Source organism: Sapajus apella, unplaced genomic scaffold, assembly GCF_009761245.1.
Source record: "Sapajus apella isolate SASKATOON/1434 unplaced genomic scaffold, GSC_monkey_1.0 scaffold130, whole genome shotgun sequence".
NCBI classification, from domain to species: Eukaryota; Metazoa; Chordata; class Mammalia; order Primates; family Cebidae; genus Sapajus; species Sapajus apella.
In genome coordinates this window covers 4065492-4079050 of record NW_022437070.1, presented here as the reverse complement: position 1 = coordinate 4079050, position 13559 = coordinate 4065492, and the positions used below count along the sequence as shown (strand labels likewise).

Sequence of the window (13559 nt, the reverse complement as noted above, 5' to 3'; positions counted from 1 at the left end):
GTCTCTACTAAAAATACAAAAATTAGCTGGGCGTGGTGGTGCACGCCTGTAGTCCCAGCTACTCGAGAGGCTGAGGCAGGAGAATTGCCTGAACCCAGGAGGCAGAGGTTGTGGTGAGCCGAGATTGCGCCATTGCACTCCAGCCTGGGTCACAAGAGCGAAACTCCATCTCAAAAAATAAATAAATAAATAAATAAAATGTTTGTGCAAAAGTAAAAATAAAAATGTGGGAAAGTGTTGAGTTAGCAAAGGAATTTGGATTGGATTGATTGGTTGGAGGAACCAAGAAGAGATGAATTGCTCTGGGACTTTCCACAGAAACCACAACCACTTCCCTGCAGCATAGAGCTGACCTCCAGGAACGAACTGTGCCAGCTGTGAAGTCTCAGTTCTCCAGAAAGCCTGTCAGGAGGGAAGTGCAGAGAAGAGAAAGAGACAGCACCCTCACTTCTCAGAAATCCCGTGCGGAACAGATCTGCCTAACATCTGAAGTCATGCATTATTCATTCAACAAACTGATTGAAACCTTCCTCTGTGCCCAGCCCTGAGCTGTGTGTGCAGCAGACGACACAGCCCCAGCCCTGCCCTCGGGAGACTCAAAGTCCAGGGCAGAGACAGACATGTCCTCCAGTGTTATGGTCTGGCTCTGTGTCCCCACTCAAATCTGATCTCTGATTGTAACTCCCACCTGTGAGGGAATGACCTGCTGGGAGGTGATTGGATCACGGGAGCAGTTTCCCCCTTGCTGTTCTTGTGATAATGAGGGCATTTTCATGAGATCTAGTGGTCTAAAGGTGGCAATTTCCCCTGCTCACTCTCTCTCTCACACACACTCACTCTCTCTGCTGCCACCATGTAAGAAATACTTCCCCTTGACCTTCTGCCATGATTGTAAGTTTCCTGAGGCCTCCCCAGCCAAGCAGAATTGTGAGTCAATTCAACCTCTTTTCTGTCCAGGCATGGTGGCTCACACCTAGAATCCCAGCACTTCGGGAGGCCAAGGTGGGTGGATCAACTGAAGTCAGGAGTTCAAGACCAGTCTGGCCAACATGGTGAACCCCCATCTCTACTGAGAATGCAAAAATTAGCCAGGCATGGTGGCAGACACCTGTAACCCCAACTACTCAGGAGGCTGAGGCAGGGGAATCACTTGAACCTCGGAGGGGGAAGTTATAGTGAGCTGAGATCTCTACACTGCACTCCAGTCTAGGTGACAGGGTAAGACCCTGTCTCAAAATAAACAAATATGCTTTTGCACTGACCTAGTAGCAAAATAAAATTTAAAAAATAAAATAAAAATAAATAAATGAATAAAGACCTCTTTTCTTTATCAGTTACCCAGCCTCAGGTAGTATCTTTATAGCCATGTGAGAATGGACCAATACACCCAGACAGCAACAATCCTCGTGACCAAAACGATAATGGGGGAAGCCCCAAGGGAGGCACATGACCCAGACTGGTGGTCAGGAAAGCTACCTGACGGAGAGGACATCCAAGTTGAGTCTTGAAGAAGGAGTAGATGTCAGCCAGGTAGAGAGGGAAGGACAATGGAAAAGCACTCCAGACAGAAGGAGCAGCACACACAGGGCCTGGAAGTGAGCGGAAGAGTTTGATGCTTGCAGTAAACCAAAAAGTTCAGTGTCACTGGAACGTGAAAGTAAGAAAAGGGAAGGGAGGGGTTAAAGACAAGCATGCAGCAGTCACCAGGTCCTGTGTGGCCTTGTAAGCCATGGTGGGACATTGGAATCTAACTCTGAGAGTACTGGGGAGTCACGACCGGGTTATAGTCAGTGGGAGGACTTCACCAGTTTGCAAATGATTCCAATTGCAGAACAAGGGAAGGAGATGAGGGAATGTATTGGTCAGGATTGGCTAAGTTATGCTGCAGTGACAAACAGCTCCAGAATTCAGAGACACAAAACAACAAAAGTTGGCTAGGTGCAGTGGCTCACGCCTGGAATCCCAGCACTTCCAGAGGCCAGGGAGGGAGAACTGCTTGAGGTCAGGAGTTCAAGATCAGCCTGGGCAACTCAGTGAGATTCCATCTCTACAAAAAAATTTTTTAATTACCTGGGCATGGTGATACACACCTATAGTCCCCTCAGGACTACTCAGGAGCCTGAGACAGGAGGATCTCTTGAGCCCAGGTGTTCAAGGTTACCATGAGCCATGATCGCACCACTGCACTCCAGCCTGGGTGACAGAGCAAGACCCCATCTCAGAAGAAAAATAAATACATTTTAAAAATACATTTTCTGGGCCGGGTGCGGTGGCTCAAGCCTGTAATCCCAGCACTTTGGGAGGCCGAGGCGGGTGGATCACAAGGTCAAGAGATCGAGACCATCCTGGTCAACATGGTGAAACCCCGTCTCTACTAAAAAAACTACAAAAAATTAGCTGGGCATGGTGGCACGTGCCTGTAATCCCAGCTACTCAGGAGGCTGAGGCAGGAGAATTGCCTGAACCCAGGAGGCGGAGGTTGCGGTGAGCCGAGATCGCGCCATTGCACTCCAGCCTGGGTAACAAGCGCGAAACTCCGTCTCAAAAAAAAAAAAAAACATTTTCTGGCCAGGCACAGTGGCACATGCTTGTAATCCCAGCACTTTGAGAGGCTGAGGTTGGGACAATCACTTGAACTCAGAAGTTTGAGACCTGCCTGGGCACTTAGTAAAACCCCATCTGTACAAAAATAAAAAATAAAAAATAACCAGGCGTCATGAAACATGCCTGTAGTCTCAGCTACTCAGGAGGCTGAGTTGGGAGGATTGCCAGAGACCAGGAGGTGGAGGCTGCAGTAAACTATGATTGTACCAGTGTATTCCAGCCTGGGCAACAGAAGGAGACTCTGTCTGAAAAAAATATTTTTTTCTAGGAACCACATTTTATTTATTTATTTATTTATGAGATGGAGTCTTGCTCTTGTCTCCCAGGCTGGAGTTCAATGGCACAATCTCGGCTCACCGTAACCTCCACCTCCCAGGTTCAAGCAATTCTCCTGCCTCAGGCTCCCCAGTAGCTGTGACTACAGGTGTCCACCACCACACCAGGCTAATTTTTGTATATTTAGTAGAGACAGGGTTTCACCATATTAGCCAGGGTGTTCTTGAACTCCTGACCTCAGGTGATCCCCCTGCCTCGGCCTCCCAGAGTGATGGGATTACTGGTGTGAGCCACTGTGCTTGGCCGCAACCACATTTTAAAAAGCAAAAGGTTACAGGTGAGGTTCATTTAATCATTTTAATGCAATATGTCCTAAATAGTCTCATTTCAATATGTGACCAATGTAAAAACATTAATAAAATATTTGACATTGTTTTATTGGCGTACCAAATCTTTGAAATGCAGTAACTTTTATTTTATGTTTCCGTATGTTCCCCTGCAAATGGAACAGTGTCTGTGCGGAATCCCTAGCATGTCTCAATTCAGACCAGCCACATTTCAAGTACTCAGCGGCCAGATGTGTCTCATGGCCACCATACTGGACGGTGCAGGTACAGACATATTAACTGCTTTAAATGTCCTCACAACAATCTTATGAAGTAAGGACTAGTACTGTTGCTCTTTTTTTTTCTAGACAGAGTCTGGCTCTGTTACCCAGGCTGGAGTGCAGTGGCGTGATCTCGGCTCACCGCAACCTCCGCCTCCCCGGATCAAGTTATTCTCCTGCCTCAGTCTCCCGAGTAGTTGGGATTACAGGCACCTGCCACCATGCCCAGCTAATTTTTGTATTTTGGTAGAGACAGTGTTTCACCATGTTGGCCAGGCTGGTCTCGAACTCCTGACCTCAGGTGATCCACCTGCCTCAGCCTCCCAAAGTGCTGGGATTGCAGGCATGAGTCACCACGCCCGGCCGTTGCCATTTCATAGATGAGAAAACTGAGGCACAGAAAGACGACAGGGCTTGTCCAAAGCCACAAGCTAGTGCAGGAGCAGGGATTTGAACCCAGGCCATCAGGCTCCTTGCAAGGAGAGCAGAGATGGATCCCTACGTGGTCATTCATTAGGCTGGGTGAATGTGAGTCCACCCCTACTCCCACCAGAAGTCTTAGTGGAGAGAGAATGCTAGCGATTCCTGAGAATATCGAAGGGAAAGCCCGCAGTTGGTTTCAAGAAAGAAGGAAGGTATGGGTGGGAGTGAAGAGATGTGAGAGAAAAGATTTTCCTCTTTCTTTCCACGGAGTGCCAGGGAGTTTGAAAAATCCCCGTCTTCTTTCTTGCCAAGATTGCCAGAGAGTTGGAAAAATCCCCTTCCTCTTTCTTGCCACGGAGCGCAAGGGAGTTGGGAAAATCCCCTTGCACCGTGGGCTCTAGGCTGGTGGTTGCCACTGCTACTGGCTTCTTCATCACTGGGAAAGCAGAAAGCTGGAGCGAGTTCCCTGTGAAGTTCCAGACCAAGAGGACGGATGTAGGAGGAGGACCTCTGTTTGTTCTTGGTTTTGTTGTTTGTTTGTTTGCTTTGGTTTTTGTGGGAGTTTTTGTTTTGTTTTTGAGACAAGGTCTTGCTCTGTCACCCACGCTGGAGTGCAGTGGCATGATCACAGCCCATTGCAGCCTCCCCGGGATCAAGCGATCTTCCCACCCCAGCCTCCTGAGTGCTGGGACTACAAGTGCGTGCCACCACATACTCGGCTAACTTTTGTATTTTTTGTAGAGACGAGGTTTCACCATGTTGCCCAGACTGGTCTAGAACTCCTGGGCTCAAGCGATCCTCCCACCTTGGCCTCCCAAAGTGCTAGGATTACAGGTGTGAGCCACCATCCCTGGCCAGGAGAGCCTCTCTTCAACAAGCATCTTCAGTGTGCCAGGCTCTGGAAGGAGAACTCTAGTCTCTCATTTTATGAGCCTCCCTTTCCAAATGGGGAAACTGAGGCTCAGAGGAGACGTGTGACTCATCCAACATCACACAGAGAGGAAGGATGGAAAGATTTCCTCCCACCTCATCCCATGGCCACCCAATTCCCTTTCCAGAGGCAATGGTATTTATTGCTTTTTGGGTGTTTCTTGACATATTCTAGGCATATACAAGCATTTACACACAGATTTTTTTTTTTTTACCCTATGATGGTACACTGTTCTGTATCTTGTCTTTTATTTTACTTAACATTATTTTCAAGATTTTTCCAGGTTAATATAAATAGATGTGCCTCCTTTTATTATTTTTATTTTTTTCTTTCTTCCCTCCCTCCCTTCCTTTCCTTTCTTTTTTGAGACAGATTCTCATTCTTTCACCCAGGCTGGAGTGCAGTGGCCTGACCTTGGCTCACCACAACCTCTGCTTCCTGGGTTCAAGCGATGCTCTTGCCTCAGCCTCCTGAGTCGCTGGGATTTACAGTCACTGGCCACCACATCTGACTAATTTTTGTATTTTTAGTAGAAACAGGGTTTCACCAAGTTGGCCAGGCTGGTCTGGAACTCCCGACCTCAGGTGATCCACCCACCTTGGCCTCCCAAAGTGCTGGGATTACAGGTGTGAGCCACTGCACCCAGCTCATTTTATTTGTATAATGCCCATAAAGCATCAAACTGTGTGAGCGCACCATCATAAGCATAACCAGTTCCCTCCTGATAAACATTTAGGTTATTCCTCATGTTTTGCTGTTCCAAACACTACTGCAATTAACATCCTTGGGCAGACCTGACAACGGCCACAGGCGTCCACGTGTGTGAGATAAATTCCTGAGAGAAAAACCCGCCAAGTTGGAAGCGATTTGTCATTTAGAGAGGCTTTCCAAATTGCACCCCAATTTCCCTCCCCTGCAACTGATCGATCAACCATTTCTCAAAAGGGCTTTTTGAGCTTGAACTCTCTCTCTCACTGTCTCTGTATTTTTTGAATGTTTGACAGTGTGAAGATAATGATGTCTGGCTTATGTAATTAAAATTAAATAAGCCCTTCGTTGAAAACACACAAACCCAGGAAGAAGAGAAACCAGCAAGGCCAGTTCAGGCAGATCCACCCTGCCCCTTGTCACGCCTGCCTTGTCCCCAGCAAGCCCCACCTGAGGCTGAAATCAGTTTCTCTCACACGGACCTCAGATATCAAACCCTGGAAAAAATACAGGGAAGAGATTTTGTAACTTTTCCCCTCTGTGGCATTTCACACGGCCAGATCCTCTCACTCAGTTTTCCCTTTCTTTCTCCTTCTCCTCCCTTTTCTTCTTCCTCTAACTTCTGTTTTGGTGAGCTCTGTCATAAAAAAACACTTTAAGCCATGTCCAGTCTAATAAGTTATATAGAATCTGGCTTTGTGTGTGCGTGTGTGAGACAGAGTCTCACTCTGTCACCCAGGCTGCAGTGCGGTGGCACAATCACAGCTCACTGCAGCCTCTGCCTCCCAGGTTCAAGTGATCCTCCTGCCTCAGCCTCCCAAGTAGCTAGTATTACAGGCATGCCACACCTGGCTGATTTTTTGTACTTTTAGTGAACGGGGTTTCCCCATGTTGGTCAGGCTGGTCTCGAACTCCTGACCTCAGGTGATCTGCCCGCCTCAGCCTCCCAAAGTGCTGGGATTACAGGCAGGAGCCACTGTGCTCAGCCATATCTGGCATTTTTAACAGCAAGTAGAGCTAGGAGCTTAGAAGTAGAAACTAGATGAGCAAAACAATAATGGATTATATTTTAAATACATTAAGCTCTTTCTTTCTCTTCTCTTTGTGAACACAAGCAAGTAGCTACCTGGAGGGAGGTTGGAGGGGTTGAGGTGGGGAAGGGGAGTCTCAGGGCCCATAATAGGGTTTCAGAGCCCAAAAGGGGTAAGGAGGGTATCCCACCAAGAAGATGGGAAGGGTGAACAGTGACAGCTGCAAAAGATTGATTACTTTTAGGTGGATAGATCCACTAAGTAAATATACTACCAGCCTGGCCAACATGGCCAATACCTGCTTCTACTAAAAATGCAAAAATTAGCCGGGCATGGTGGTGTACACCTGTAGTTCCAACTACTTGAGAGGCTGAGGCAGGAGAATCACTTGAACCAGGGAGGCAGAAGTTGCAGTGAGCCAAGATTGTGCCACTGCACTCCCACCTGGGTGACAGAGTGAGACTCCATCTCAAAAAAAAAAAAGAAAAAAAAAGAACATTGGAAGCCAGATTTATTTATTTATTTATTTCCTTCTTTCTTTCCTTCTCTCTTTCCTTCTCTCTCTCTTCCTCTCTTTCTTTCTTTCTGAGACAGGGTCTTGCCCTATCACCCAGGCTGGAGTGCAGGGGCACGATCATGGGTCACTGCAACCTCAACCTCCAGGGCTCAAGCTATCCTCCCAGAACCTATGATCCCCTCCCAGCTTGCAAAACCCACCCTGAACTGTAACCTGTAACTTCCCACTGCCCTACCCCAAACCTATAAAATCAACTCCTATCCCACTGCCCTCCACTCTCTTTTCAGACTCACTCCACTGCACCCATAGCCATGTTGCTCAGCAAAGCCTGTTTGGGGGGGGTCTTTTCATTCAGAGAGTGTTTTAACACACATGACTCCCCATTATTAATAGTAATAATGCAATATACTGTTAGGATCTCACTATTCCCCATATCTGATCATCTTCCCATCAAGCAGTCACAAAGCCGACCAGGAATTCTCATTCCCAAGCCAGGCTTTTCCCCTCCAGGAACTCTAAAGCCAGACCTTCATCTGATTGGGAGGAGACGAAGGTGGGGCTCAAGCCCTAGATCCCCAACACCAAGCAAAGACCAACAGCAGCACCCTCAGGACCTATGGACAAGGGGGATACAGGAGGTGAGCCTACTTAATGACTCTTAGTAACCCAGATGAGGCCAGGTGCAGTGGCTCCTGCCTGTAATCCCAACACTTTGGGAAGCCAAGGCAGGAGGACTGGACAGCATAGCAAGACCTCATTTCTACAAAAATTAAAATCAACCAAGTATGATGGGGTGAGCCTGTCGTTCCAGCTACTTGGGAACCTGAGGCAGTACTTGGAGGTTGCAGTGAGCTATGATTGGGCCACTGCACTCCAGCTTGGGTGACAGAGACCCTGTCTCTAAAAAAATCCAGATGGCTAGCTGGATGGCAAGGCAGGTGAAGCCTAGGGAGCATGCACAAACTCATTAGACAAAAACAAAGCTCTCTGCTCCCTGGCATTGCTAAAAGCCCCATTCACCCCTCCATGCCACTTAATGGTTTCATCCGGTCTCCCCCTCACCAGTGAGACCACCCACATGTGGGCTAGACCATGTGGGTCAACCATGGCCTGGTACAGTGACTCAGGCCTGTAATCCCAGCACTTGGGAGGCCAGCGTGGGCAGATCACAAGGTCTGGAGATCAAGACCATCCTGGCTAACACAGTGAAACCCCATCTCTGCTAAAAACACAAAAATTAGCTGGGCATGTTGGCACGCGCCTGTAGTCCCAGCTACTTGGGAGGCTGAGGCAGGAGAATTGCTTGAACCCGGGAGGCAGAGGTTGCAGTGAGCTGAGATTGTGCCATTGCACTCCAGCCTGGGCAACAGAGCGAGACTCCTCAAAAAACAAAAAAAAATGTCCAACAGTGACTGTCCCCAGGGCTGTTGCTCTAGCCTGATAGCTCTCCCTTTAAAGGCTCTGTGATGTCCACCCTAGCTCAGCTAAAGAGGTTATTGTGAGAAAGAAGTGGAAATGACTCCCTTAACGCACTATACAAAGTAATTAAATCTTTATTGAGGCCTTTATGTGCCAGAAACTGATCACACACAGGCATGAGGCACGGTCCCTGCCCTGAGGAGCTCACAGTCCAATAAGGAAGACAGATGGGGATCCGATTCCCCGAAGATGGGGGCAGGAGGGGAGGCAGTGCTTGGGGGGGAGTCACTGTCCCACCCACCCCACCCTCCATAGTCCAGGCAGAAGGCAGTAGGAAGCTCAGCATCCTCTCCCACCTTCCCTGTGACAGCTGACTGCTCTCACTCTGTCGTAGCATCACAAGAGGCCAAGTGGAGAGATAAGGATGAGACAGATACAGGTGCTGTCCTCAAAAAGCTAGAATACCCCGGCAGGATATATACAATGGTAGTTTTATTTCCCGAAGCCGCAAACCAGTGCAGCAGAAGCTGGGGATATTGAGGCATGTTGGAATAACAGGGGCTGGGCCAGCCCAGTCCAGTGGTGAAAACAGGAAGTGATGGGAAGAGGGGTACCCAGGGCCAGAGAAGTGGGTGAGAGGGAAATTTCCAGGTGGGGAAGCTCACAGCAGGGCACCCGCAGCCATGGTCAACAGAAGGGCCGCCAATCCAGCCATGGGAACCGCACAGCCTTTATTATGGGGCTTCTGGGGCTCCCCTTTTGCAGGATACTGCCCCGAATTACTGCGGTCCTGGTGGCCAGCGGCACCTCCAGTTAACCTGGGCTCCTCATCCCTGGAGGCCTCTTCTACTCCCTGTCTCGAAGGCTGGGTGGTTGGGGCTGGCATGGGTTTGGTGGTGGATGTGGGTCTCACTGGGGCCGAGGTAGACGTGGTGACTGGCGTGGTTGAAGCCACAGATATGGTTGAGACCACAGTCGTGGCCCCTGGAGGGGGGATCCGGACAAGGGGTGGGATTCGAGGGGCAAAGTAGGTCTTGTTGCGGAGGTCAGAGTTACAGCGGGACCCCTGGCAGCAGGAGCCACTGAGCGTGAACCCTGGGCCTGTGACTCCATCCCGAGTACAGAACTCATCCTGGACACAGCCCCGGACTGGCAAGGACACGGTCACATTAGCTGCAGGAGGGAGACACAGATAGGTCAGTGGCTGGAGGGAGAGAACAAAACTTGGAGGCATCAGACAAGAAAGAGAACCTGACCGGGCACAGTGGCTCACGCTTGTAATCCCAGCACTTTGGGAAGCCGAGGCAGGCGGATCACCTAAGGTCAGGAGTTCGAGACCAGCCTGGCCCACATGGTAAAACCCCATCTCTACTAAAAATACAAAAAGTAGCTGGGCATGGTGGTGGCACAACTATAATCCCAGCTACTTGCGGTGGGGAGAGGGGCTGAGACAAAAGAATCACTGGAACGGCCGGGCGTGGTGGCTCACACCTGTAATCCAAGCACTTTGGAGGCCAAGGCAGGCGGATCACCTGAGGTCGGGAGTTCAAGACCAGCGTGACCAACATGGTGAAACCCTGTCTTAAAAAAAAAAAAAAATCACTGGAACCTGGGAGGCAGAGGTTGCAGTGAGCCAAGATTGTGCCACCGCACTCTAGCCTGGGAGACAGAATGAGACCCTGTCTCAAATAAATAAATGAATAAAAAGAACAGAGAACTCCCAATATGAGACTGAAAGGGTCACATCCATTTATCCTAAAATCTCAACTCAGGTCCTACTATGAGAAATAGACAGACTCACTGTCTTTGGCACACGGTGGATTAACATTTCCCATTGTGCTTTGAATGGAAATGTGTGTAGGCTGAACTAAAAATAAGGCTTAAAACAAAGGTTTGGACCGAGATACACGACCCTTTACAAGACCACAGGGCAGAACAAACGTCTTCTACAACACTCTCGCCATTGTCCCTCTAGCCTTCACCCCTGCTTTTACTTTCCCACCAGAATTTAGTCTTAGAGTCACAGCTACATCTCCCCACCTGGCACAGTGGTTCACGCCTGTAATCCCAGCCCTCCTGGAAACCTAGGCAGGGGGAACGCTTTAGCCCAGCAGTTCAATATCAGCCTGGGCAACAAGGCAAGACCCCACTGTTACCAAAAATAAAAGTAAGCAGTCATGCAGGTGCACCCCTGCAGTCCCAGCTACTTGGGAGGCTGTGGCAGGAGGCAGACAGGTAGAGGCTGCAAGAGGCAGAGGCTGCAGTGAGCTATAATCACACCACTGCACTCCAGGATAGGTGACAGAGCAAGACCCTGTCTTTAAAAAACAAGAGTAATAATAAATAAAAAAGAACTACATCTCCCACAGTATACCTCGCTAGTGATGGAGTTTGAAGAATTTCATTTTCCATGGTTACATCTCTAAATACTCGGGTGGGGATCCCTTGAGTTTTAACGACGAAGAACTAGAGATTCCCCACAGTGCATGGGCAGAAGCTGAGAGGCTTAAATACATTTCTCACTGTATGTCCGTTCTGTACCTGGCAGCCCTCTATGAAAATGTATTTTCCCCCAAAACACTCTGGGCCAAAGCATCCCTATCCCCACGCTAATAATGTGTTGGAGGAAGGGACTGCATTTTTCATGATGCCTTACTATACAAGCACTTAGGCCCCACGGTTCCCAGAATGTGTTGCAGGTGAAGGAAGCCCTTTGCGTAAAGGGCTCCCTGCCGCCCAGGATGCTTCCGAAAGGCCACCACAACTCCTACAGGTCCCGTGCTCCGGGGCTCGCTCACCTGCCGTCAAGGTGACGTTGCCGTCGAAGCAGCCCTTGTAGACATGATCGCTAGCGTTGTAGCAGCTCACGACCGGCGGCGCCGTACCCTGGCACTTCTCGCGGCTCAGCCCCACGCAGCTGTAGCACTCCACGCCGTTGGGCGCGTATGCACTCTCATTACCTGCGAAGGGGGCGGAGAGGAGGGAAAGGCGTCGAGAGGGATCCGGAAACGCAGCTTGGCCTCTAGCTCCGCCCCTAAGGCGTGGCCCCGCACTATCAATGACCCCGCCTACTAATAGCCCCGCCCCAGGGTGCAACCTCCCGATACCTACAGCCAGGAAGTCCCACCTACTTGCTCTTGGCCCCGCCCTCCAGTGTGTCCCCACCCCCAGCACGCAGGCCGAGTACTCCTGTCTCCGCCCCGGCTCCGCCTTCATCTGGGCGTGCCCCAATATAGCTCCGCCCCGAGGCTACGGCCCCGCCCCCACGGACCTGCCGGGGCGAGCCCCCGCGAAGTGAGGTTGAGCTTGGCGTTGCAGCGGTCCTGGGAGCATTGCTGCAGCTGGATGAACGCCAGAAGCCCGTGAAGATCCAGGCCGCGGTCATTTTTGCCGGGGAGTCCCGAACCGCAACCCCGAACTGCCACCGAGAATTGTCCGTGGACTGGGGAGAGGCACGGGGGCGGGATTAGCTGTGGGCACGGTCTCAGATGGGGCGTGGCCCAGAGTTGGGTAAGATATGGGAGGGGCGGGGCCTCAGGCCAACGCCAGAGTTTGGACAAGCCGGGATGGGTGGACGGGCGCCCCCAAAGAGCCGCTCAGAGGGGAAAGAACTACCGAAGGAGGAAGGGGCAGGGTCTTGGAACAGGGGCTGAACCTCAAAGAGCTGAGTCCGAGGAGAGAGCTCGGTTGACAGGCAGGGATGGGGAGGTCTCAGTGGTGGAGCAGAAAAGGTGCATAGGAGGTGGCCTCGTCCCAAATCCGAGCTCTCCCAATCCGCCCCACCCAGTTCTCAACTCTCTGCCCCTCGCCCTAGTAATCGTTAATAGAGAAGGCCTGGCCTGAGAGGAGGGGCGAGGCTGTGTTGTAGGGTCCCGGCTAGGCTGCAAGGGAGGGATAGGGCCGCGTTAAAGGAGCGTGGCCAGATACAGAAAGGACTATAAGAAGGCGGGGCCGGGCCAGAGGAGGCTACAGGGGAGCGCGTGGCCCAGGGTCCCCACTCACTGGTCTCCACCGCCCCCACGGCCTCGGTGCAGACGTCCACGCCCGGCGCGCACTTAACCGTCTTCATCTTGTGCGGGGAGCATCCGTCATCTGCTTGCTGCACGCAGCTGTAGCACTCCAGGGCCTGCGCTCCTGGGGGCGGGGGGCCAAGCAGACCTGAGCCCTCCTTGCGAAAGCCTCCACCCCCAAGGGAGAAATAGTCCTTCCCATGCCCTCTGTCCCGGGATGAGACAGTCTTACTGCACACACTTTTCCAGGGCAGGAGTAGGGAAAAGCTTTCCACAAATCTGGAAACACGGGAATCACTGGACCTTTTTTTCCCTCACACCCCCTATGCCCACTGTGGGCGCATCCTTCCTACAGCCCCGTATGCCCACCGCAGGCGATCCCTGCCATGGAGCCCCTCATCCCAGGGGAGGAGCGATAGCTCCTCATAGCTTTCTGCTCAGAATGAGAGAACTTTTCCCACAGCAGACTGCTCAGTGAGGGATCCCTTTCCACAGCCCCGTTCTACTCAAATGAGAGAACTCTGCCCACAGCTTCTCTGCCGAGGACAGGGGACTTCTTTCCACAGCTTCAGGATGGGAGAATTTTGCCCACAGTCCCCCTAGTCCGTGGTGGGGAACCTTTTCTACTGTCCATGGTGGGGAACCTTTTCTACTGTCCATGGTGGGGGACCCTTCCCACTGCTTCCTCTGCTTAGGATGGGGGAACTTTGCCCACAGCCCCCTCTACTCATATGGGGGAGCCTTCTCTGTAGGTGCCCAGAGGAGCCTCCTCTTTAGGAGTCCCCACTGTATCCCCTCCACCTCTCTGGGCAGCAGACCCACCTCCGTGAAGCAGCAGTAGCAGCAGCAGCCTGCCTGCGGTCCGGATCACAGCCTGGGCACCTGCTTTCCTGGCGGGGTCCATGGCTCCGTCCTGCTCCCTTGGCGTCCCCCCTGGGTGTGCCGCCTCCCAGCCCAGGCCCTCTTACCTGAGCCCAGGATGAGTAACCTAGCCCCAGGCAACCCTCGCCTTGCCCAACCGGGCCAACTCAGC

At 51.3% G+C, this 13559-nt stretch overlaps 1 protein-coding gene across 1 annotated transcript; it reads right to left on the bottom strand.

The window, feature by feature from the left end:
• Positions 1-8632: 8632 nt before the first annotated feature.
• LYPD3 (LY6/PLAUR domain containing 3) lies at positions 8633-13559 on the bottom strand. The gene is made up of 5 exons (XM_032262831.1): positions 13349-13559; positions 12519-12650; positions 11788-11958; positions 11315-11476; positions 8633-9689 (listed from the first exon to the last, which is right to left on the bottom strand). Exons 1-5 carry the CDS (start codon positions 13428-13430, stop codon positions 9178-9180), a joined length of 1059 nt encoding a protein of 352 aa, XP_032118722.1. The 5' UTR covers positions 13431-13559; the 3' UTR covers positions 8633-9177.

What these genes read in the sequence shown, in the direction of transcription:
- LYPD3 (XM_032262831.1), bottom strand. Translation starts at nt 13,430, where the DNA reads ATGGACCCCGCCAGGAAAGCAGGTGCCCAGGCTGTGATCCGGACCGCA. An exon ending in GCTACTGCTGCTTCACGGAG is followed by an intron (nt 12,651 to 13,348) that starts GTGGGTCTGCTG and finishes CCCCGCCCCCAG; the next exon opens with GAGCGCAGGCCCTGGAGTGC. An exon ending in CGTGGGGGCGGTGGAGACCA is followed by an intron (nt 11,959 to 12,518) that starts GTGAGTGGGGAC and finishes GCCTCTCCCCAG; the next exon opens with TCCACGGACAATTCTCGGTG.